Genomic DNA, 22630 nt, shown 5'->3' with positions numbered 1-22630 from the left:
GTTTCTGCTGGAGAGGCTTTTGTTTGCGTTTCATTCAGAGAGGAAATAGCTGAGGACAATCATCATAATTGGTCATGATGAGTCGGCTGTGGTGAGGTGGCGGTGGTATCTGTTTTTATTATGGTTCATGCTGTATGTGTGGGTGACCTTGCACAAGATTTACCTCTGCTATCATGATGCCACTCTGGTTTGCCGGCGGTTAAGAGTAGGAAGGAAATACTTTGAATACGACCATCTATTTAAAATCGCAGGCCACATATGGAGGTTTTGGTGGGAAGTGGTTTGAAAGAACTTGTAGTTGTAAACAAATCAGTTGTGGAATGTAACCGTAATTTAGATTTATTAATGTCTGTCTTCTTTGTCTGTCGTATAAAGATGTCTTATGAAGCATCCTCGAGACCCGCCACCCCTCAGGCGTCCGTCCCCGTGGACTTCAGTCTTCCCGCCAGCTCCGTGTCCTGCTTAGACAGCTCAGCTGCCCGTCACCGCATCGCCGTCAAAGCCAACGCTCGTGCCAAGAGAAAACCTGCCAGCGTAAGATTCTTCACATTAAACATTCATGCTCTTCCATTATTTATGGTGGCCCATCATGTCAGGCCAACGAGCTGTTAGTGATGTTTTATTCTGGTATAAGATGTCTTTTTTAACATTGATAGAATAGTTCATCCAAAACGCTTAATTCTGTCATCAGTTTGTGTTGGTGGTTGACCTGTGTGCGCTTCTTTATGTTTAGAGGGAGATGCTGGACAAGAGAAGAGACCTGAGAGAAAGAGTGCTGCTCAGAGACACGGAGGACAAACTACGGAGTATTGGAAAGGAAGAACGTGAAGGTATGTCGGTCAAATTAAGATTTTTCTCAATGAAGTCTCACCAAGGCTGTATTTTATTTAATCAAAACTGTTTTCAATTTGAATATATTCTAAAAATGTATTTATTCCTGTGATGGTAAAGCTGAATTTACAGCATCATTACTCCAGTCTTCAGTGTCACATGATCCTTCAGAAATCATTTTAATATGATGATTTGATGATCAAGACACATTTATTATTATTATTATCAATTTTGAAAACAGGTACTTAGTATTTATGTGGAAACTGTGATTCACTTCCATCCAAAAGGAGTAAAAAGGAGAAATGAATCTTATGTTTAAAGGTATAGCGGAGGATTTTCCCGAATTTTAGAAAAGAACCGCCCTCTCCACTTTTTCTACCACCTGTTTCCGAGAGGGAACGCCTATTAAACGTGTGCGCGAGAGAGCATGCACGAGCCTAGTTCTCCTCGTGCACGCTCTGTTTACAAGTTGCTGTTGGCATGGCTCATACAAGCCTACTTTCCTCTACCTGTCGAGTAGAAACTTCGCGACTGCGGCATCAGTGGGAAGCCCAACCTGTGCTTTTAGCGCACGCCAGCGTGTGAAATATTCTCCCAAAAACACTCTGGTCTTGTTTCTTTCTTCAGAGGCCTTTCTCTTCTTGTCATACAATTCGTAGACACTTTTTCTCTTGCGACCCTCAGACATTTTGAAAAAAAAAAACCCGGTGAGAACGGCGAGCGTCAATGAATGGCTGAAACCGTAGCTCACCACACATATAGAAAGCGAAAACTACCTAGGGACGAGCACGACGGCCTTACGTAAACATATCACCAGAATGATTGACAACTAGGAGGACCAATAGTCTTGATGATCCACCCGGAAAAAGAAAATCCTCCGCAATACCTTTAATTCTTCTTGTTCTTATGAACTATATATTCATCAAAAAATCCTGATTTATTTTTTTTAAACATTTTGTTTTAAAAAAAATCTTTACACAAAAAATGTTAAGCAGCAAAAACTATTTTCAACATTGATAATAAGAATCATTATTAATAATTGATCATCAATAATAATTAAGCAGCAAATCCACATTAGAATGATTTCTCTCTTATGCTCAAGGCTGTATTTATTTAATCAAAAATACAGTAAAAACAGTAATATTGTGAAATATTATTACAATTTAAAATAACTGTTTTCAAATTTAACATATGTGAACCTGGACCACAAAACCAGTCACATGGGTCAATTTTTTTTACATTGAGAAACATTGAGAAAATGGCCTTTAAAGTTGTCCATTTATGTACGCGATTGTGCTGCATTCACATACAATGTATTGTACCATACAATGTATCTGCATATATTGTTGCCACAAATATACCAGTGCGACATGTGACTGGTTTTGTGATCACGTCTAAAATGTAATTTATTCATGCGATCAAAGCTGAATTTTCAGCATCATTACTCCAGTCTTCAGTGTCACATGATCCTTCAGAGATCATTCTAATATGCTTCTAGATGAATGTTTAAAAATCTTACTGACCCCAAACTTTAGAACAGTAGTGTATAGTAATTCAATCATTTTTTTGTTGTTCAAATTGATCTAGATTTGGTGAATGATTCAGACCACGAGTCCTGTGCTTCCGGACTCGAGGATGAGGATGAGGATGAGGAAGAGGAAGAGGAAGTGACTGACTCCAGCCAGTGTCACAAAACCTCTCCAACATCCTCCATCTCAGCAGAGAGCGTCTCTGAAGGAGAGGAACATGTCCCTGCCGAGGATCACGTCCCCAAGTATGAGCTCCCAGAGTCCTCTTGGGAGAGTCCAGTAACTCTTGAGCTGCAGACTGATGACTTCCTGTTGGACACAGGATGTGAGGTCGTTCCTGAGGAGCAGGGGTCATTGCTAGAGGAAGTGTTGAGCTCCCTAAAGAGTCCTCTTGTGTCGGGACTAGCACTGGAGCATGAGAACGTGGTTCTTCAGAGTGAGGTACAACACATTCAGTCACATTTTCAAGAAGATTGCATTTGTTTTCATGTTGGATTTATATGGTTTTGAAAAAAACTTGTTTAATGTTTAAATGCATCACTGTAAAATTGTGTTAAAATTAAATCCTAACATCTTAAATACATGAGTGTACAAAATTTCAAAATTTATTTCAAAAATAAACTTAGGGAAATAGTTTTTTTTTTACAAATATAAATATTATACATTTAAATTCAATATTATTAATAATATAGCATAATATATTGTACAAAATAATATAGTATTTTAATATAGTAATAATAAAATATTATGCCAAACTGCTCAATAAGAAATTCACATTTTTATTTAGGCAGTTGCAGTGTTGTTATTATCATTAACTAAAATTAAAACTATTAAAAACATTTCTGTTAATTGAAATCAATCTGAAATAAAATAAAATATTATTTTTAGTTGCAAAACTAAACGAAAAGAAGTTTAAGTTCAAGCACTAAAATTATTAACTGGAAATTAAAATATTTTTCACCTTAATTAGCAATATATAAAATAAAAAAACGAATAAAATGACAAAAGCACATAATGAAAAAAAAAAACTACAATCAACATGAAAAATCAAAAAAATAAAAGCTAATTCAAAATATTGATAAAAATATGAAAACTAAACTAAACAACTAAGCACTGGGCAGTTAAAATTGTATGTTCAAGTCAGTTATGTATGAATAAAATGTTTATGTATTTTATTTTTTTATTTTTTTATTTTTTTTATTATGTTTATGTATTTTTGATGCATAACGTCATTGACCCACATATTAATTTTAACTTGTGAATTGTAACTCTTGTGCTTGTTTTTTGCAGGTGAAAGACATAAACAGTGGGTGTGTGGTTGCTGAGCTTGAAGAAGAAGACAGCAGTGATCTTCTCGATCCCTCAAACCCCATAGTGACCACAGAGGAACCGGCTCCTCTGCCTGACTCGCTCCCAGAATCACCTGTGGATTCAGAAGACATCTCAGAGGAGACCACAGAAGAAGAGGAGCTGCTAGAAGAAGAGGAGTCTGCTGATGAAGTGCCTGAAGCTGATGCCGACAAACAAGTGGACACGGCCAAAGAGGACAAGGAGTTCTCTGAGTCGCCAAAAGCTTTCGCAGTAAACATGAAAGAAAGAGACGAAGATGAGGAATGTGAAGATGTTGTTGAAGAAGAAGCTGAATTGGAGAGAGAAACCAAAGACGGTGGAGACGATGTCGAGAAAGACGATGAGGTAGAACCTGAGAAAACCGAGAGCTCTACGAATGATGAACCTCAAGAAGCTGGAGGTCAGAGGCAAGATGAGACTTCAGTTGACGACGGAGAATCAGTGGAAGTCAATGTTGAGAACGTTTCTGAATCTGATCAGACAGTCAGAGATGATATCTGGAGCTCAACAGAGACCGCAGAAGCCTCTGCGCTCGAGAGTCCAGTTCTCCTCTCTCAGTTCTCCAATGCTTCAATGTCTCCTCTAGAACAGGAGGAGGAAGCTGAGTCCAGTGAGCCGGATGTGTCTACAGAGCCTCAGGAAGAGTCTACAGAAAAACGCGAGGTTGTTTCCGAGCATCAGGATCAGCCAGTTCTTCTTGAGTCGCCCACAGGAGAACCATGGAGCAGCGCTGAGGGTCGACCTCGCTTCACCATCGCCCCTGCCTGGCAAAGGTCACTGTCTTCTGGAGGAACCCAAGAGCAGACTCTAGAGACTAATGCTTCATCTCCTCAGACATATGAACTCTGCACTCCCGTAAAAGAGGAACGACCCGTGCCAGATGGAAGTCAAAGTTCCCCATCGCTTCCCATGCAGAGAGAGACGAGCCCGGAGAACCCGTTTGGCGTGCGCTTGAGGAAGACTCCCGTCCTGCACCGTTATGGTTTAGATGGAGAATCATCTTCAGGGGCGCAGGAGACACCTGATCAGGACCAGAACGCCAGGAAGCCCGTCTTGCCAAAGAAGCCTGATCTGATCGTTGACGCTGTGATGTCGGCCAGGAAAATCCCAGGTACCTCCATTCTTAAAAAGCTGATTGTGTGCAAAACAAAATACAAAAAATAAATGTAAATATTCAAAATAAGATAAATTTACTTTAGTTGCAAAATTAAATGAAATACTTTTTCTCATCATTTATAAGCGATTCAAAATTTTGTTAAATCTAGTCATTAAAAAAAATAATTAAAATCTTTTCTGTAAATTAAATTATTTTAAAAAATACTTTTATTTTTATTTAATTTTACAACTAAAGTAAATTTATCATTTAAATATTATAGATATTTTTATTGGAAAACGTGACTTATTATAATGTTTATTACATTTAATTCATATTTATTATTTAATAATGATATATACAGTGCTATGCATAAGTTTAGACACCCATGCTAAAGTTGACTAAAAAGAGGAATAAAAAATCATCTTTTGGAAATTGAACTTAATGCCTTAATTTAAAAAATTTGGAAAAATCCAACCTTTAAGGACACCAATTTTCTTTGTGAATGAATAATGTATCGTAAATAAATAAATGTTCTTCCTTAAAATACAGGGTGCATAAGTTTGGACACCCCTATGTTAAATTCCCATAGAGGCAGGCAGATTTTTATTTTTAAAGGCCAGTTACTTCATGGATCCAGGATACTATGCATCCTGATAAAGTTCCCTTGGCCTTTGGAATTAAAATAGCCCCACATCATCACATAGCCTTCACCATACCTAGAGATTGGCATGGGGTACTTTCCATAAGATCATCTCTCAATGAAAATCAAACTAGCTATTAGGCTAACTGAAATAAAACCATGCCAATCTCTAGGTATGGTGAAGGCTATGTGATGATGTGGGGCTATTTTAATTCCAAAGACCAAGGGAACTTTATCAGGATGCATAGTATCCTAAAAATAAAATAAAAAAAAATACTTAAAAATAAAAATCTGCCTGCCTCTATGGGAATTTAACATAGGGGTGTCCAAACTTATGCACCCTGTATTTTAAGGAAGAACATTTATTTATTTACGATACATTATTCATTCACAAAGAAAATTGGTGTCCTTAAAGGTTGGATTTTTCCTAATTTTTTTTAATTAAGGCATTAAGTTCAATTTCCAAAAGATGATTTTTTATTCCTCTTTTTAGTCAACTTTAGCATGGGTGTCTAAACTTATGCATAGCACTGTATATATATTTTATATTGCAATATACATCATTAATAAATAATAAATATGATTGAAAAATCTGTAATGCTGCTTTATAGTTAATTCAGTTTAGAAAATGTTTTTCTTTGTGTTCCATTGGTATTTATTGCGGGCACAAATTTCAATAATCAACAACTTAACATTTGCAATACATTTAACTTGCATAACTTTTGGGCAGGATTTGACTAGATCTTGAAAAATTGGTTGTTGTTATATTATTGTTTAGCATTATTTTTCTCTTCCATTTTATGTCATAAAATACGATGGTTGATCATTTCTTTGGTCCTGTTCAGATGCGGTGGGCAGAACGTCTGCGGGCAGCTGTGAGTCTCCGAGCTGGATCTCTGTGGCCAGACAGAAGCAGAAGAACTTCATGGAGATCTCAGCTGAGAAACTTCCCTCACAGGTGTGTTTCATTAGCCAGGTAATACCAAACTCTGCTACTTCGCTTTGCTTCGTAGACAGAGTCTGGAAGGGCGTAATAGAAAAGCGTTTTCTTTCTCGCGGGGGGGGGGGCGTGTCTGAAGTTTCAAATCATTGGTTACCCGTAAGCCAATCACATAACGTTTGGTTAAGAAGTGTGTTATGCGCATGCTCAGCCGCATTGAACTTCAACTGTAAACACATGTATGATGCGAAAACAAAACCATCGAGCGAAATACCGGAGTGAACATGGCTGTGAACGACTTTTGCAGATTATGTGAAGTAAATCTACGCATCCACGGTACAATCAGCGTCTACGTCACGGCTCTCAGCCCGCCCTCTGTTCGTTGATTGGCCGGCTGTTTTGAGGCCGGAGGAAAAATGAAAGACAGGTCGATATCTCAGACTGAGTACAGAAGCGAGCTGAAATTGAGCGGAAGTATGAAGTCTGACGTAGTCAGGCTAGTGTTTCATAGAATCAACAGAAATGTGTCATGGACAGTCTTTCCCGGTTCTCAAGGAAGTGCTTGAAAACTGTCTTAGCGTTACGAAAACAACAGGACAATCAGATTCACACACACACATCCTACTTAGTCATCTTTGCATGTTGCAGCTTGGGAAAATACAGTGAATCAAGCTCTGTTCCTGAAATCTGATATCTGATATTTTCAGATACAAATGTAATCGATAGGGTTTGTATTGAACATCCCTTTCAAAGTTTCACGTACATTTTTTCCTTCATGGCTCTTTTGTTCATCTCTGAAATACTGTTTATTTTCACTCATATTTAATATGCATCCACTTGTTTTCAGGGGGATGACAAGAGACCGGATTCACCGACCAGCTTATCAAATCCAGTCACCAAAGAGCAACTAGCCCAGCCATGTTCACCTTTACAAGGTAATAATCTGTCCATTAGTATCAGCAAAGCTTTTCTGGATTTAGGTTTGTTCTGTTGGGTCTGAAATGTGCAGCGACCTGCAAAAGTTACAGAATATGGTTTTAATCTCTTAATAGCGTGAGGGTGTGTTTGTAAGCTTCGGGTGAAAAGGGAAATTATATCGATACATGTCTGCCCCCTCGTGGATATTTATTGTAACCGTCTAAATTTAATATAAATTAAGTCTGACAAAAATAACAAGTCCGAAAAATTTTTTATTGAACCTTTAGACAAAATATTTATTTTAAAAACAGCTATATATATATATGTGTGTGTATATATATATATATATATGTATGTATGTATGTATGTATGTATGTATGTATGTATGTATGTATATGTGTGTGTGTATATATATATATATATATATATACTGTATATATGTGTGTGTATATGTGTATGTATATATATATATATATATATATATATATATATATATATATATATGTGTGTGTATATATATATATATGTATATATATATATATGTATATATATATATATATATATATATATATATATATATATATATATATATATATAAACTAAATAAAAACGTTTGTATGGGTTTTTTCTTGTTGAGTATCACATTTGATACATCAGGCTTTTATTACCTATACAGTTTGATGTAATGAGAATATGGAGTTCATATTTGAGGAGGAAAAACACCTCAATTTGATTCAGATGCCCAAACTGAGCCGGAATTTGTTTCAGATATTATTTAGTTAACCGAAAAGTATGATGCAATTCTGATAGCTTGTAATGTAACTCAGTGAGATCTTTATAACTATATAGCAGACCACTTACATAAAATGCATATAAATATCATTTCTCACTCTATATCTCTCAATGATATGTCTTAGTAATATTTAAATGCTTAGTTGATCTGTAGCTTTAATTCTGGGAGGCAAAGCATTTAACGTAATGTAACAGAAAAATAACAATCGAAGATTCAAACAGAGTTCAAATCTGCTGTAAAGACGATAGTAAAAAGTCATTGAAATCAGTTCAGTGTTGATTCACTTCAGCTCTATAAATGTGTAAAGTTCGTCAATTGTGAACTGAGTTCAGTTCATCTGTAAAGCAGCTCTGGAGAAATGTAATGAATGCTGTATAAAGGAAGATGACTAATATGAGCTGTTTTACAGTGTGCTGCTCCCTGGAGCTCTCCAACACGTCCATGCTAGAGAAGGAAAGCAAGAGAAGCGCTGACCCGTCCGCAGCGCCTCTGGCCCAGGACGAGCCCCCCTGGCTGGCTCTCGCCAAGAAGAAGGCCAAAGCCTGGAGTGAAATGCCACAGATTGTCCAGTGAAAGCTCAGCTGGCGTATGGACTTCAGAAGCATTCACAGGACGACACTTCACTGACTTGCTCATCTATATGTGCACACACACGTGAGCAGTAATAGGAGACATATACAGCCTCATTTTGCTTAATCAGCCCGGTGTCATTTATTTTTTGACGTCATAAAGAATATAGATGCACTGTAGACTGGGGCTTATGGGTAATACATTGTATTTGTATTATGATTTGGTTTGCAACAAAACAGTAATTTTTTTTAAACGGACTGTTTAGTCACAGGACTGAGTTGGTCGTTCGGATGGAGTGCTTCAAACTGAGGAATGAGTTTTGCCCGTTTGAAAAAGCTGTGTTTTTATTTGGGACCGTGTGAATGAACACCTTCACCGCTCTTTACTAAGTAACTCTGCTATGTCATGCTGTAGCCTTTAACGTTAGTAACACAGTTATCATGAATGGAGCTGAAGGTGTCTTTGTATTTATTTATCTCACTCTTGTATGTTTTATGTATTTTTGTATTTACGTGCACAGTTTTGTGACTTGTACATAAAATGTGAACTACAAAAAAAATACAGAAAAATAATAAAATGGAGTCATGTTTATTTGATCCGTCCAAAGATACAGATATCAGATTTCCTTTCTCTCAGCAGTACTTTCTCTACAGTTTTTAATCTATCTATCTATCTATCTATCTATCTATCTATCTATCTATCTATCTATCTATCTATCTATCTATCTATCTATCTATCTATCTATCTGTCTGTCTGTCTGTCTGTTCATCTATTGTCTATCTATATATCTATCTGTCTGTCTATATATGTCTCGACATACATGACTCTACATCTGTCTGTCTAAATAAAAACATCAGAACAGTCTAAATAAATCAAGTAGCTGCCCTTTGAATGTGAGAGTGGCGCCATCTACTGGATACAATTATATATCAGTATTGGGATACTCACAATGACAAAACTCAAAACCAGAAAAGGTGCAGTAGATACTTTATGTATTTGGAGACCCTTATTGCCTCTCTATATTACTAATTTTTATCTTGTTAGCAAACTCAATATCTATTTTCTTTTTAAGGAAAATGGTAACACTACAATAAGGTCCAGTTGTTAACAGTTAATGCATCAACTAACAATTTTTACAGCATTTATTAACCTTTGTTAATATTTATTTAATAAAATGTTAGTTCAGGGTGCATTAACTAATTGTAATTTTAAGAAAATGCTGAAAATAACATTAGCTAAGATTAATAAATGCTGTAGAAGTATTGTACATTGTTAGTTCATGTTAACTAATATAATGAAACTTTATTGTAACGTGTTTAACAATAAACTTGTATCAAATACTACAATTAATGACTTGTGCTCTCACACGTGTTTCCCCAATAGTTATGAATATCATTTTACTTTGAACGATAATATATTGTGTTTTAATATATTGTTAATTTTAGTAGAACTAATTATAATTTATTAAAAAATAAAATAAAAAATAAGACAAGAAAAACATGGCGTCTCAAAGTGACACGTGACACGTAAATAGTGCAGACGGAATATTTGAACTAAAAACACTTTTCAAGCAAAGACATTTCAAGTTCGTTATGTTTAAAATGCTCAAGCAAAATAATATACTCATTTTAGTGCTGAAAACATATCAGTATTTATGGTTGCCAAACGGTAGCGCATCATGTTGATAGTTAATGTGATTCTTTCCACCTGTGAGAAACTGCATGAAAATCACCAGACGGCGCTTCATAATGACAACATGGCTCAGAAAGGTTAGTTCCAAGATCATGTCTAGCAGCATTTGTCCACTTATACACTGTAAACAATTATATGACCAATAAGTTATGAAACCATAAGTTTTTCCATTGCGACATCAAAATAAGCAATTTTGAACTTTTTTATGTTATACAAGATTCAACTCGTTTTTTAAGTCAGTTTAATCTAATGAAATGACTTAAACATCCAAGTTGATTGTACGTAAAAATTTAAAGCAGCAACTTATTTACAGTGTATATTTAATGAAATGAATACATTTTAAGCATGGTGTATGCATTCAAATATCTTTTGAGGCTGCTGTATAAAAGCTTTTGCATATAGTGGGAATAAGTCGATCATAGCCAACCCACAGGCTTAGGCAAATTAGCCAGATTTATTCAGGCATGATGGTTATATGCAAATATATAGGCTATCTAATACAGTTTATCCATATTGTGACAAATAAAGCCCGAGTACATTTAAATGTAGGCTGTAGTCCAGTCAGACATTGCCATACTTGCATGTCTATGCGTTTCCCTAATCAGTGCTGATTTGTATTGTCACTGTTGTTGTACAGTTGAACTGAACATTAATACGTTCATGCAATGACAGTCATAAAGCAACAGGCAACATTCAAGAATAGCTTTAATCATACCACATGAAATTCACAGAGCTGTCTGATGGAGTTTTGTCTTCTTGCTTTACAGAGAAAATAAAGCAATTCCTTTTCTGGTCCAGTGAATTATGCAATATATTCAAAGCAGGATAAACCAGACATAAATACTCATAAGGCTGCTTCAAGTTACATGAAACACTCAGAATGTCATCCCTGAGTCCTCATCCTTCTGTTATCATGAGTCCGTATCCGTGTACTAGTTTTGAGCTGCTCTTCACTCTCTTTTCTTCTTTTCCATGCCTTTGACTCGACCCTCCAGACTGCTGATTCGGGTCTCCAGACTGCCTCCGCTGCTCGCAGCGACTCCAGACACAGCGCAGACGACCACTAGTAGGGTGAGTCTCATCGTGGTGACCTCAGGGGAGGCGACGGGGTCACTGACGATCTGCACAAACAGCCACAGCACTACAACCACTTTAATCAGCCAAAACACTCTCCGCACAAGCGCCACAGTGACCCGCAGCAGGAAGGACAGCAGCCAGTAACCAATCAGAGCCAGCACGGCACACTTGGTCACAGCAGACACTCCCTCGGCGGTGAAATGAGGGATAGATATTGTCTCTTTGAATAATACACACACACAGAGGAAGAAAAAAAGAACAGATGGTAATTAGATGTTGCATTGAGTGTGATTTCAGAATTGTCTTTATTATTGTGTATGTTGCTATTTTTCCCCAGTATCCCGTTTGATACAGCAGGGATTCCCAAACTTTTATACATTTACAATCTCCTCTCCTCAAATAAGACATATTTATAGCACAAACTAGTGTGTGGGATGAGTTAGGGGCTGTTTTTTCTTTTAAAAATGTGAAGTCGCACAATAGTATTGTAAGACTGAAAATACTGGTTGAGGCCTGGTCTATGGGACAAAAGGGCCTTGCTGGCTAATTAACATTCGACCCCATACAACCTCACTTCCTCTCAGAAACAACTAAGAACTCACACAAGAACATGGTTTAATGTGAATGTTTATCATTGACTGTTATGTTTTTGGTGTCATTTGAAATGTCTCAAAGTGAGTGGTACAGATATCTCATATCCAGATAGATAAAATAAAAGGAAATAAGGTTTATAGAAGTTTAGAGAAAACTGGTTCAGAGATAAGGCCAGATAAGGCGACCCCCCTTTTGTCGGATAGAAGCCATTTGAGGGTGGTCTCCCCCATCCCCCATGTCACCTGGTCAAAGAGGATAAAGGAAGGTGTTCTCCCTCTCTCGGCCTCTTCTTTACTGGACACAAATTGAATAGGTGGTCTCTCCCTTTCCTCTCTCTCTCTCTCTCTCTCTCTCTCTCTCTCTCTCTCTCTCTCTCTCTCTCTCTCTCTCTCTCTCTATCTCAGGTACAAGCTGGGTAAGATTATTTGCTGTAACCAATGTATAACCATGTTCTAGATATTTGAATTGATTGTGGAATTGATCTCTGATATCTGAAATATTAAATTGTTACGTGATTATTCTAACTGATTTTGACATTGTTCATTTAATGTTTAAAAGGAATAGTCAAACATTCGCTCACTTTTAGTGAGGCACAGATATTATTAAAACCTTTCATTTATGGAGATGAAATAACGAGTAAATATATATGTTTATATATATGAACACCTTCCCCGTGTATTGGCGAACCCGAATTGGACCAATATATCGGGCTTTACAGTATGCAACTACAGAGCCACAGCGCTGATGAACAGAAAGCAACGAAATCACAGTGGCCGTAGAGGACGTTGTGTGTGAACAGCCCCTTACATGCCAAAGTTGAACTATAACAATAACTATATTAGCGAGTGTCGTCACCAACACACAATATAACTGCAGTGTGAGCGGATAATAAACACAATGTTTTGTCCTCTGCCATTTTAAATGCTTGAATTCTGGATTCTGATTGGCTCTAAATGTGTTTATCATTCATCAACTGGAAAAGAAATTGATCTGAAAGTGATTCCAACGATATCGTTTCTCTGTGTCGTTATCGTTATAGTTGTGGTGTGGAATTTACTATTCTCATAGAATTAAACCGATTATTAACATTTTAGTTACAGTCCTTGGCAGGGCTTGACAAGTTTTAGTGCTTTTCCAAAGTTTCACTAGCCACAATTTTGACATTGATGCCATATACATATTTTTAGTATTATCTCATAATTTTGCAGCAGGGATATTAGGCTGCTGTCACTTTAAGACCTGACGCACTGATCCATTATACTGTTACACATGCGTTTTCTTTCTCAACTGTTTACATTCACTTAAAACAACTGACTGTGTTTACAAGAATACTCGCCAAGACCGGCATTTTGACATTATTTTGTGTGTATTTGACTGTTTAAGTAGCCTGGTAAAAACCAGACCATTCTCAGTAGTAACTGAGTTATGGTCTGGCAAAGCTTCATTAATAACTAATTTCCAAAGGGGCGTCACCAACAGACGTCGCTCAAATGCCTCTGGGTGCAATTGGATAGACCTAAAACCAATCAGAGCGATCGTCATCGTGTAAAGCCATATGCTGCGTCCCAAGTTACACTACGCCATAAAAGTATGTACTCTTTTTGTGAAGAAAAGGTATTTACTTTTGAATGTGTAGCAAAAAAGTAGGCAAGCTTTGGGACATACTACTATGTCATCTATATCGGACGGATCTGTCGCGTGCATCCTGTCACGTAAACTGCCCTGTCAATCATCTTGTCACAGTTAAAATCCTCTATTAAATCTAATTTAATTTCCTACCGTTTCAGAGAGAAATGTAGTAGCACGTTCATCTGCCAGTGGGTCTTTCATGGAGACTGTCCTCATGTGTTTGCAATTTGAATATAATAATGCATTTAAAAGTTGATGCGCTTCACCAACGGACGTCGCTCAAATGCCTCTGAGCGCAATTGGATAGACCTAAAACCAATCAGAGCGATCGTCATCGTGTAAAGCCCGCCCCAACGTTTCTGAATGGTGCCGCGATTTCTACGGATTAGAAATGGGCTTGAATGAGCTCTTTGCCAGACTAACTTGCAGAGCAAATCTAAATTTGCCGGAAGTTGTCTGGGTTTTCCCAGGCTACTGTTTAAGCGCAATTGGCAGCGAAAAAGAGCTCAATTTAGTATTGAGAGGCGGCTTTATCTGCACACACTTTTGGGTGTGAGCACAAAATCTGCAGGAATTAGTGAAATTATGTGCAATCCCACTCCGAATATTAAACCCTGTAACACCAACAATATTCCCCCGGAGCAACTGAAACAAGTGAGTGTGTAACTCACTGTTGGAGAGATGAGAGCGAGAAAGAGCAGCTGGTATCGTATAGGCTATCTGTTCTGCAGAAAGTTGGTATTGGAAGCGTTTCAGATATTTTAGAATCGATATAACGAAAGATCTCTATTTTTGACAACACTACATTGCACTTAGGGTACGTTTATGCTTAAAACTTGTCTGTCATTCCACAGATACAAAGTGACAGTCATTTATTACGATAACATGCATTACGATAGCCTAACATACGTTCTCTGTTGGTTTTCAACAGAGCTTGCCAGATGATACATTTAGAGCCAAACACATTTAGAGCCAATCAGACTTATATTATAATGATAATTACACACTGAATTACATTTACCTTTGATGTTATGCATATTCAAGTTACGTAGACCCTTGCGAGATGACCTTTACTCACCGTTCACTCCTGTAGCTCTGAGTATCTCGGACACATACACAGCAATGACGTTCAGCCCACTGGCAGCTCCTTCAGCAACAAACTTCAGCAACATTTCCACAAACTGAATAAAACATTAAGGAGAAGTATAGCGGTTAGATTCCAGCACGTATCTAGGTAGTGAGCATTGAGGACGGTCTATATCTGAACTCAACTCACAGTCACTGCCCATAGTTGATCATTAACTAACACTCTGACACAATGCACGTGTGATTCAATTAAAGGAATGTTTTGGGTTCAATACAAATTCTACAGACAGCAAACAAAATCATGTTTTTATTAATGCACGTCTATGGGGCAAAACATTGCATGGTTTTCTGGTCACAGGCCTGTTTTTATAGGGTCACAGACAGCAAGTAAAACACTGCAAATACGAATATTTATACAGTATGCAGGCTGTGAAATATGTAATATTTTCAGAAAAATTATAAAATATTATGCCAAACTAATAAGGGTTCTTTTCAAGAATTTTATTCTTGAAAGTTCAAGATAACTAAATAAAATGTACTTAAAAATGAATCAAAATGTGCATGTCGTATGAGATGTGGGTCCCACTTTATATTAAGTGTCTGTAACTATGTATATACTAACATTTAAAATGGTGATTTTATACATTGCACTTATTGTGAACAAACATATTTTTACATTGTACTTGTATTTAAAAAAGTTGCATGTAATTACAGCTGTAATTAATTACTGTAATTACATCTATAATTACACTGTTGACCCTTCCCTTTTAAGCCACCCTTAGCCCCTTACAAGTCAGCCCCAATTTTGGCAAGTGATGCATGCCATACCCACAATTAAAGGGTTGCTGCTCATAAGTAATTCTGAATAGACATAACCAACATATATTTAGAAAGCCAGCCCTTAAGAGTTTACAGTTCAAGACTCAAAATTAATCAGACTGTTATTAATATTGAGATATATAAGCTCAAACGTAAAAACAACAAATATTAAGAATATATTTATTAAATGTATAGAAATGAAAATCACGCACAAACCACATATACTTCTATCGTGCATTTATTAGCTTCTTGTTTCAGGTGAAAAATGTCACTTTCGCTTTGTTATCACGGATGTCCAGAAATGAGGAAGTGTACACAGGACGCGTCATGCAGAAGGGGCAGGATTATGACCCACGTGAGATGATTGACAGCTGTACAGCAAATGATAGAGCTCTGATGTCATATCTGACGCAAATCAGGAAGAGGAGACACAGATCTAGCTCTGATCTATCCCGTTTGATACAGCAGGGATTCCCAAACTTTTATACATTTACATTCTCCTCTCCTCTATTTATAGCACTAACTAGTGTGGGATGAGTTTTTTCTTTTAAAAAATGTGAAGTCGCACAATAGTATGCAACTACAGAGCCACAGCGCTGATGAATAGAAAACAACGCAGAGCCTCGACACGCTTTTAAAGACTTCTTTTAATCTTAAAAACAAGGCACTCGTGTATGAGACACTGAAAAGCAGCAAGATGTTTAAAAGCAACTTGTACTGATGTATCTTAAAATATATCCGTGCCATTGTTTAGTCTCAAAAAGCACACCAGTAATGTTTTTTTCATAGGGCATGTTTTTATAAGGAATGTCCTTATTGAACTAAGGCCTAATCTTGGCTTAAATTAAGCTTTGTCTGTGAAACCGGGCCGTGTTGACCCAGGAACATGTCTTGGCGAAATCACAGTGGTCGTAGAGGACGTTGTGTGTGAACAGCCCCTTACATGCCAAAGTTTAACAATAACTATATTAGCGAGTGTCGTCACCAACACACAATATAACTGCAGTGTGAGCGGATAATAAACACAATGTTTTGTCCTCTGCCATTTTAAATGCTTGAATTCTGGATTCTGATTGGCTCTAAATGTGTTTATCATTCATCAACTGGAAAAAAATTTTGATCTAAAAGTGATTCCAACGATATCGTTTCTCTGTGTCGTTATCGTTATAGTTGTGGTGTGGAATTTACTATTCTCATGGAATTAAACCGATTATTAACATTTTAGTTACAGTCCTTGGCAGGGCTTGACATTAACTTTGTTGCAAGTTTTAGAGCTTTTCCAAAGTTTCACTTACCACAATTTTGACATTGATGCCATGGGGAAAAACTGCCATATACATATTTTTTGTATTATCTCATAATTTAGCAGCAGGGATATTAGGCTGCTGTCACTTTAAGACCTGACGCACTGATCCATTATACTGTTACACATGCGTTTTCTTTCTCAACTGTTTGCGTCCACTTAAAACAACTGTGGCAGGATTACGGTCACGTTGAACCACGTGAGATGATTGACAGCTGTACAGCAAATGATAGAGCTCTGATGTCATATCTGACGCAAATCAGGAAGAGGAGACACAGATCTAGCTCTGATCACTGTTTGAGCTCTTCAGATCGCATAATTCAGTGGAAAATGAATAGAAATGTTATTCTGTATAACGAAATATTTTTTGAACGTGTGATAATGAATCATTATTTCTCCAAATATGCGCACCATTGGACTAATATCCATGCTGTATATCGCATGTATTTGAACACAAATAAACCGGAGAAGACGTGAATGCATGTTGTGTGAGTGATGATATCTATTCAAAATAATCGTTACAGAGTAATTATTTTGCACTCCTGGCATAAATCAAGAAATTAATGTTACTGCAAATCAGTTTAATCATAAACAGTGGTCAAGTATCGAAGCTGGAGTCTTAAACCGTTCTGATGATACTCCATAGTTTGTCCAGATCAAGGAAGAGTGTAATGGTTTAACGAGTAATGAATGTTGAATAATCCGAAATAAACGCGAAAGGGGTTAGTCCTACCCATAACACTGTCCCTATCATTGTAAAGATGCATAATATAAAGTGCGAACGAGTTGTGTTTTAAGTCATTGAATGTACGAACTGCACTTTTGATGTATTTTTGAAATGAATGAACAGATCCGGACAAACAAATACGAGTGTCATGTCATAGGCATAATCAGGGACGGACTGGGGCTAAAAAACAGCCCTGGACTTTCTCCCAAATAGGCCCATCATCCGGCCATTCGCCTCTAGCCGTGTGCGACAGACACTAGCCAGGATGTCCTGATACTAGGCTATGCCACAATACTGTAGCCTATCAGACAGGTATTCACAGCAAGTAACATCTCAAAACCAATGATGATAATTGGGGTTGTGTTTATTAATGAAGCCTCAGCCTTCAAATAAAAACAAAAAATGTACAATGCCATAAAATACAAATAATGAAATGTCACTGGCTACAGTAACCCAAATTACACAAACTTGTAATTATAAAACATATAGTTAGGCTACTGTAGCCTATACCAGGGATCTCCAACCCTTTTGTTTGCAAGGGCTACATCTAGAAGGAATTTTTATTTGTTATAGGCTACTCCAATATTTATTATAACATGGTGAAGCTTTTTTACTTTTCACCATCATATGGGAAATAATAAAATATCTTGATATTCTGGTTCAGACTTAAAAGCGTTTAAAAAAAATCCTGAAAAATCCTGAAAATTATTTATTTTTTTTTGATTTTCTATAAACCTATTGTACGTGTTATCAAAAACAGTAGCCCAAACATTTAGTATAAATATAAATGAAAAAAATAAATAAAAAAATAATAATAAACTGCCATAACTTCTAAACAAAAACATTACTGCATTACATTTAATACATTTATACATAACTGTATTAATATAACAGCATTTTTAATAGTTAATTCATAGGTTTTGGTGTGTAATGTCTTCTAACTGGTTTGTTCTCGGAACAATGTTTCGTCTGTTTTATTTTTTTTTATTTTTTTTGCGTCAATATGTTGAGAATATCAGCGCTGTTTCATCTGGCTTTTTACAAGCTTAAATCACATAGTCATTTGTGGTTTATAATAGATAGAGAATTCTGCGCTGAATTGAAATGCTTCTCAGTGGATCGCGCAGCTCTGTGTAATAATGTTCGCGTGATCGAGATCAGCTTTGTCCGCGATCGCTGTTTTTTGGGCCGAGCTGATAATGCGCTGCTCAGATCAAACAAGTTTTGTTCCGCTTTTTAAGCGTTTGCCATTTGATTTTTCTCATACGCAACGCAAATGACAGCGTACAATCAAAGAGAGTTGGGTAATTTTGTAGAGGCAAAAGAAAAACGTTGAAACGTTTAGTTGAAAAGGTTGCAAAATTATAGGCTACCATTTATTCGAAGTCTGGAACCCCGACGGCAAGTTGGGGCTATTTATAGAATGTGTTTAGCGGGCAACTCACAGGCACCACGTTGGAGACCACAGCTATTCAAATATAATGTAAGCAAATTTAAAAGTGCAGCCTTATAAAATGTCAGTGGCTATAGGCCGACTCTTCTTCCTCAGTTGTTGTTTTTTACACGTAGCATAAGTGATCATATTAGTGCCCCTGCTGTTGGCTGTTAATACTGCTTTATTAGACTTTTTTTTTTTTTGTGCCGACGGCCCTCGGTTGGACGGCCGTTCTGGACTTTTCCAGAACGCACAGATTGTCAATCCGTCCCTGGGCATAATACAGTATTTGGCTCAGTGTTCATTATATGCGTTAGGCTGGTAAATCATAGTTCCACTGTTGCTTTTGCATTTACAATGTAGTAAAGCTTTTATTTAGTCAATATCAAATGAATAATTTCGCTTATTGTTGGGCATATGCATTTCATGGTAATATTAGTCAGGTTTAATGTTTGATTATGAGGGCATTTTTGTATAAACAAATGTATTGAAGCTTGTTTCCGCCACGGAATAAAACTATTTAAAAGATAATTGCGACTCTTTATCTCACAATTCTGACTTTTTTTGCGAGTTCTAAAGTCAGAATTGCGAGATATAAACTCAGAGTACCTTTTTTATTAGTTATTCAGTGGTGGAAACAAGCATCCATAAAAATATTGTGATATTGTGTTGATTGTCACATGATGTCCAATGTAAAATCTGGGTTGAGAACATGCGATTTAAGGCAGGAATACACTGCACGACTTTTAAATCTGAAGACTGACTTTGATTTTTAGTTTCTAAATCTAGAAAGACTTACAGAAAGACTGTAAATGGGGGGAAAAGTCGAGTAGTGTATTCCAGCCTTTAGACAACTTTACAGCTCAAAACACACATTATTGTAAGAAGGAATCAAAGTGATTCGATATATGAGCTGCACATTTCGAGTTTAAAGCTTCCAGAACGTTATTTTCCACTGTAAGTGTATAAACCATGATTTTTGCTTGTTTTTACGAGCTTCACTTGTACTGAACCCAAAACATTCTTTTGAGTGGTGATAAGATAACCCATCAGCTGACTGGGATCAAACAAAGAAAGCAAACTAGAGGTTTGGAATCTAGCTTGAAAGGCTAAGGAGGAGGGCTAATCTTTAATAGTATTTGTACGATAACACACCACAATACTAAGAGATCTGTGTGTGTGTGTGTGTGTGTGTGTAAAGCTGGCAGAGTGACAGCTGGGCACCCCGCTTAACTCAATCACTCACACACATGCGCAGCTATCACACATACATTACTTGTGATCAGATACACTCCTCTCTGGCATAAGGTCACCTCATTTGGTGAAGGACGAACACAAGCAAACAGAGAGAGAGTGTGTGTTTGACTTCATGAAGAGAGTTAATGGGAAAATAATCACTGAGCAAAGTAGCATTGTTTGGCATTCTGGGCGTGAGCCACCAAGCACTTGCACACCTGTTCTGGCTTTTTTTTTTTTTTTCTCAGTAGCAGTTGTCGCTTTCACACAAACAGTAACACAAGGATGAGCAGTGCACGTGAACAAATCAGTCCGTGGGACACGAGCTCCGACACTTTTACTTGTTCTTACCATAGCAACAGAATAGATGTTCTCTGGGCCAAACACTGAGTCAAGGTACAACACAGCATTCTGGGTCAAAGAGAGGTGGGTGAGGGGGACACAAGCAGAGGAAATTAGGCCAATGGAGGAGAGGAGGGGGTTAAAGAAGGATTAACAAGTAGAGGGAGGACAGGAGAGAGAGATAAAAGTAGGAAGAGAACCGTGAATACCACAAACCAAAAGTATAAGCATTCAGAATCATTAGTGAAGGTTCAGTTACAAGGTAACGAGAATTCAGTAACCCAGCTTACAAAAATATGCTCTAAGAACGTTTTGCTAATGTTCATAATATGTTATGAAAACGTTATTTCTGAACGTTCTCTGAATGTTTAAAACATAAAAAAAAAAAAAAAAAATGGTTATGTGGACACTAAGGAATTTTTTTTAACCTTCCATGAACTATATAAATAATGTTTTTGTGCTAACATTCTGAGAACATTATTAAAGATCAGATAACTTTACGAATATTTTATTAACGTTACTGGAAGGACGTGTGTTCATGATTTTGAGAGAACTTTGCCAGGACGTTAGCAAAAGTTCTGGGAACATTTCCTGTTAGATGGGAAGAAAAATGTTTAAAAAATGTTTTAAACCATCACAAAAGAGATCTATTCAGGATCGCAATTGTTATATGGAGTCTCATGCTTCTCAGGTGTTTCTCCTTAGGCAAAAAAACTGTGTAATATGTTTGTCCTCTAAAGTTTTAAAGTGAGCTCAGACAGCAGATTTCAGTATGAACTAAAATATTTCACATTTTGTCAATATCCAGCAAACGTCACATTTGTATCTATTTTCAGGAGAAACGTTTGAAACAATGTTCAATGAAACATGTTTAATGGAAGAGCAACGTACCACTAGGCAATATTTTGAATGGTTAAATCATGAGATATAGAGATATAGAATAAATAGCCTAATTACATCATCTCACAAATACCCCCCCCCCAAAAAAAGGAAAAAAAAAAAAGACGATTTACCTCAACACAAATCTCAATCACATGGGTGCCAACAATGGACTCCACGTATCTTCTCAACCCGTCCAGAGGTTCCAGAATAACAGACCCAAAATCATAAGAGCCCGGATTGAACTCTTCTGCAAACCCATGACATAAGCCTGAACGAACCAGAACCAAAAACCCAAAGTACAGCAGCTTTTCCGAACTTCTCGAGGCAACGTTGTGAACAGACATCCTTATGCCGGACGAGCACGCGACTTCTGATAGTAGAGAAAAGTAATTTAAAAAAAAAATCGATGTGCACAATAGCTCGATAGTTTGTCCAGTGCTTGGAAAAAGTCTATAAATAAATATAAAAAATATCTACTGGTTGTTCCTTATGACAAAACTATATTTCGTGGCTGAACACATTCAGTCGCTTCAAGAAGTCCGCGGGCACGCGCGCTTGCCAAGGGCACTTAAAAATAGCGTCTAGACTGTATATGGTATCGAACAACAAAGCGTCAAGACAAAGATAAAATAAGTTACAACTGAATTTTGAAACTTGTCTAATACAAAACGTTTTTTTAACGCGCAAAATTCTATTTTCTTACAAGAACGAAGAGTTTTATTGAGCGAATATCTGAAATGAATCCAGTATTTGAGGATCTCTTCAAATGTTGAAGTGTTTGAGGAGCTCGTCGTGCACGGTGGGGTAAAGTTTGAACACTATTGTTGGACTACAGACATGTTAATACGGTTATGCCTCCGCCTCCTGCATTCCTGTGCCATGCAGAGAAACGCAGTGTTGGCACTTCAAGCGAGCGACGCGACGCGACAGTAACGCTCGCGAGGTGTTTATTATGAGATTTACAGAGGCGCCCGAGGTGAGTGAAGATCTGCACGCTGGGACATGTGCTTTTTCAATAAATACAGGATTATGGAGTACCAAATATGAAAATAGAAAAATGATCATTTAAAATGTGCATAAATGGTTACACTTTATTTTAAGGTGTCATTGTTACAGTTTTATTATATATTTAAGTAATGAG

At 37.0% G+C, this 22630-nt stretch overlaps 2 protein-coding genes across 6 annotated transcripts in view; one reads left to right on the top strand and one right to left on the bottom strand.

Annotated features, from left to right (window-relative positions):
- The window catches only part of LOC311303659 (uncharacterized protein), a 48928-nt gene extending 39641 nt beyond the window's left edge, over nt 1-9287 (top strand). For 3 of the 4 annotated variants that reach the window (XM_084430242.1, XM_084430244.1, XM_084430243.1), the window contains 7 exons: nt 376-534; nt 734-830; nt 2419-2801; nt 3651-4821; nt 6292-6404; nt 7234-7321; nt 8507-9280. In XM_084430242.1, the coding sequence (XP_084286368.1) occupies nt 376-534; nt 734-830; nt 2419-2801; nt 3651-4821; nt 6292-6404; nt 7234-7321; nt 8507-8670 (2175 nt within the window). In that variant the 3' untranslated portion in view covers nt 8671-9280. Of the gene's footprint in view, nt 1-375; nt 535-733; nt 831-2418; nt 2802-3650; nt 4822-6291; nt 6405-7233; nt 7322-8506 lie in introns of all 4 variants that reach the window. The other variant, XM_084430241.1, reaches the window with a different exon arrangement.
- A 1759-nt stretch (nt 9288-11046) lies between these two features.
- On the bottom strand, nt 11047-22363 carry LOC311303793 (voltage-gated monoatomic cation channel TMEM109). 2 transcript variants are annotated; one of them, XM_084430458.1, is made up of 4 exons: nt 21621-22363; nt 20617-20676; nt 14738-14840; nt 11047-11656 (listed from the first exon to the last, which is right to left on the bottom strand). In XM_084430458.1, the coding sequence occupies exons 1-4, from the start codon at nt 21831-21833 to the stop codon at nt 11310-11312; spliced, it is 723 nt and encodes a 240-aa protein (XP_084286584.1). In that variant the 5' UTR covers nt 21834-22363; the 3' UTR covers nt 11047-11309. The 2 variants fall into 2 exon arrangements, with proteins under 2 accessions (XP_084286584.1, XP_084286585.1); XM_084430459.1 differs by lacking the exon at nt 20617-20676 and having other exon boundaries at nt 21621-22320.
- Between the last annotated feature and the right edge of the window lie 267 nt (nt 22364-22630).

The sequence above is a fragment of the Rutilus rutilus genome (assembly GCF_951802725.1).
Source record: "Rutilus rutilus genome assembly, chromosome: 14".
Classification (NCBI taxonomy): domain Eukaryota; kingdom Metazoa; phylum Chordata; class Actinopteri; order Cypriniformes; family Leuciscidae; genus Rutilus; species Rutilus rutilus.
The sequence above is the reverse complement of the archived record's forward strand: the minus strand, read 5'-3'. Positions and strand labels throughout refer to the sequence as shown.

Excerpts from the sequence above, each read along its gene's own strand:
- LOC311303793 (XM_084430458.1), bottom strand. The coding sequence starts at position 21,833 with ATGTCTGTTCACAACGTTGCCTCGAGAAGTTCGGAAAAGCTGCTGTAC. Across the intron at positions 20,677-21,620 it reads TGATTGAGATTTGTGTTGAG|AATGCTGTGTTGTACCTTGA; the intron begins GTAAATCGTCTT and ends TCTTTGACCCAG. Across the intron at positions 11,657-14,737 it reads CAGAGCTACAGGAGTGAACG|AGACAATATCTATCCCTCAT; the intron begins GTGAGTAAAGGT and ends TATTATTCAAAG.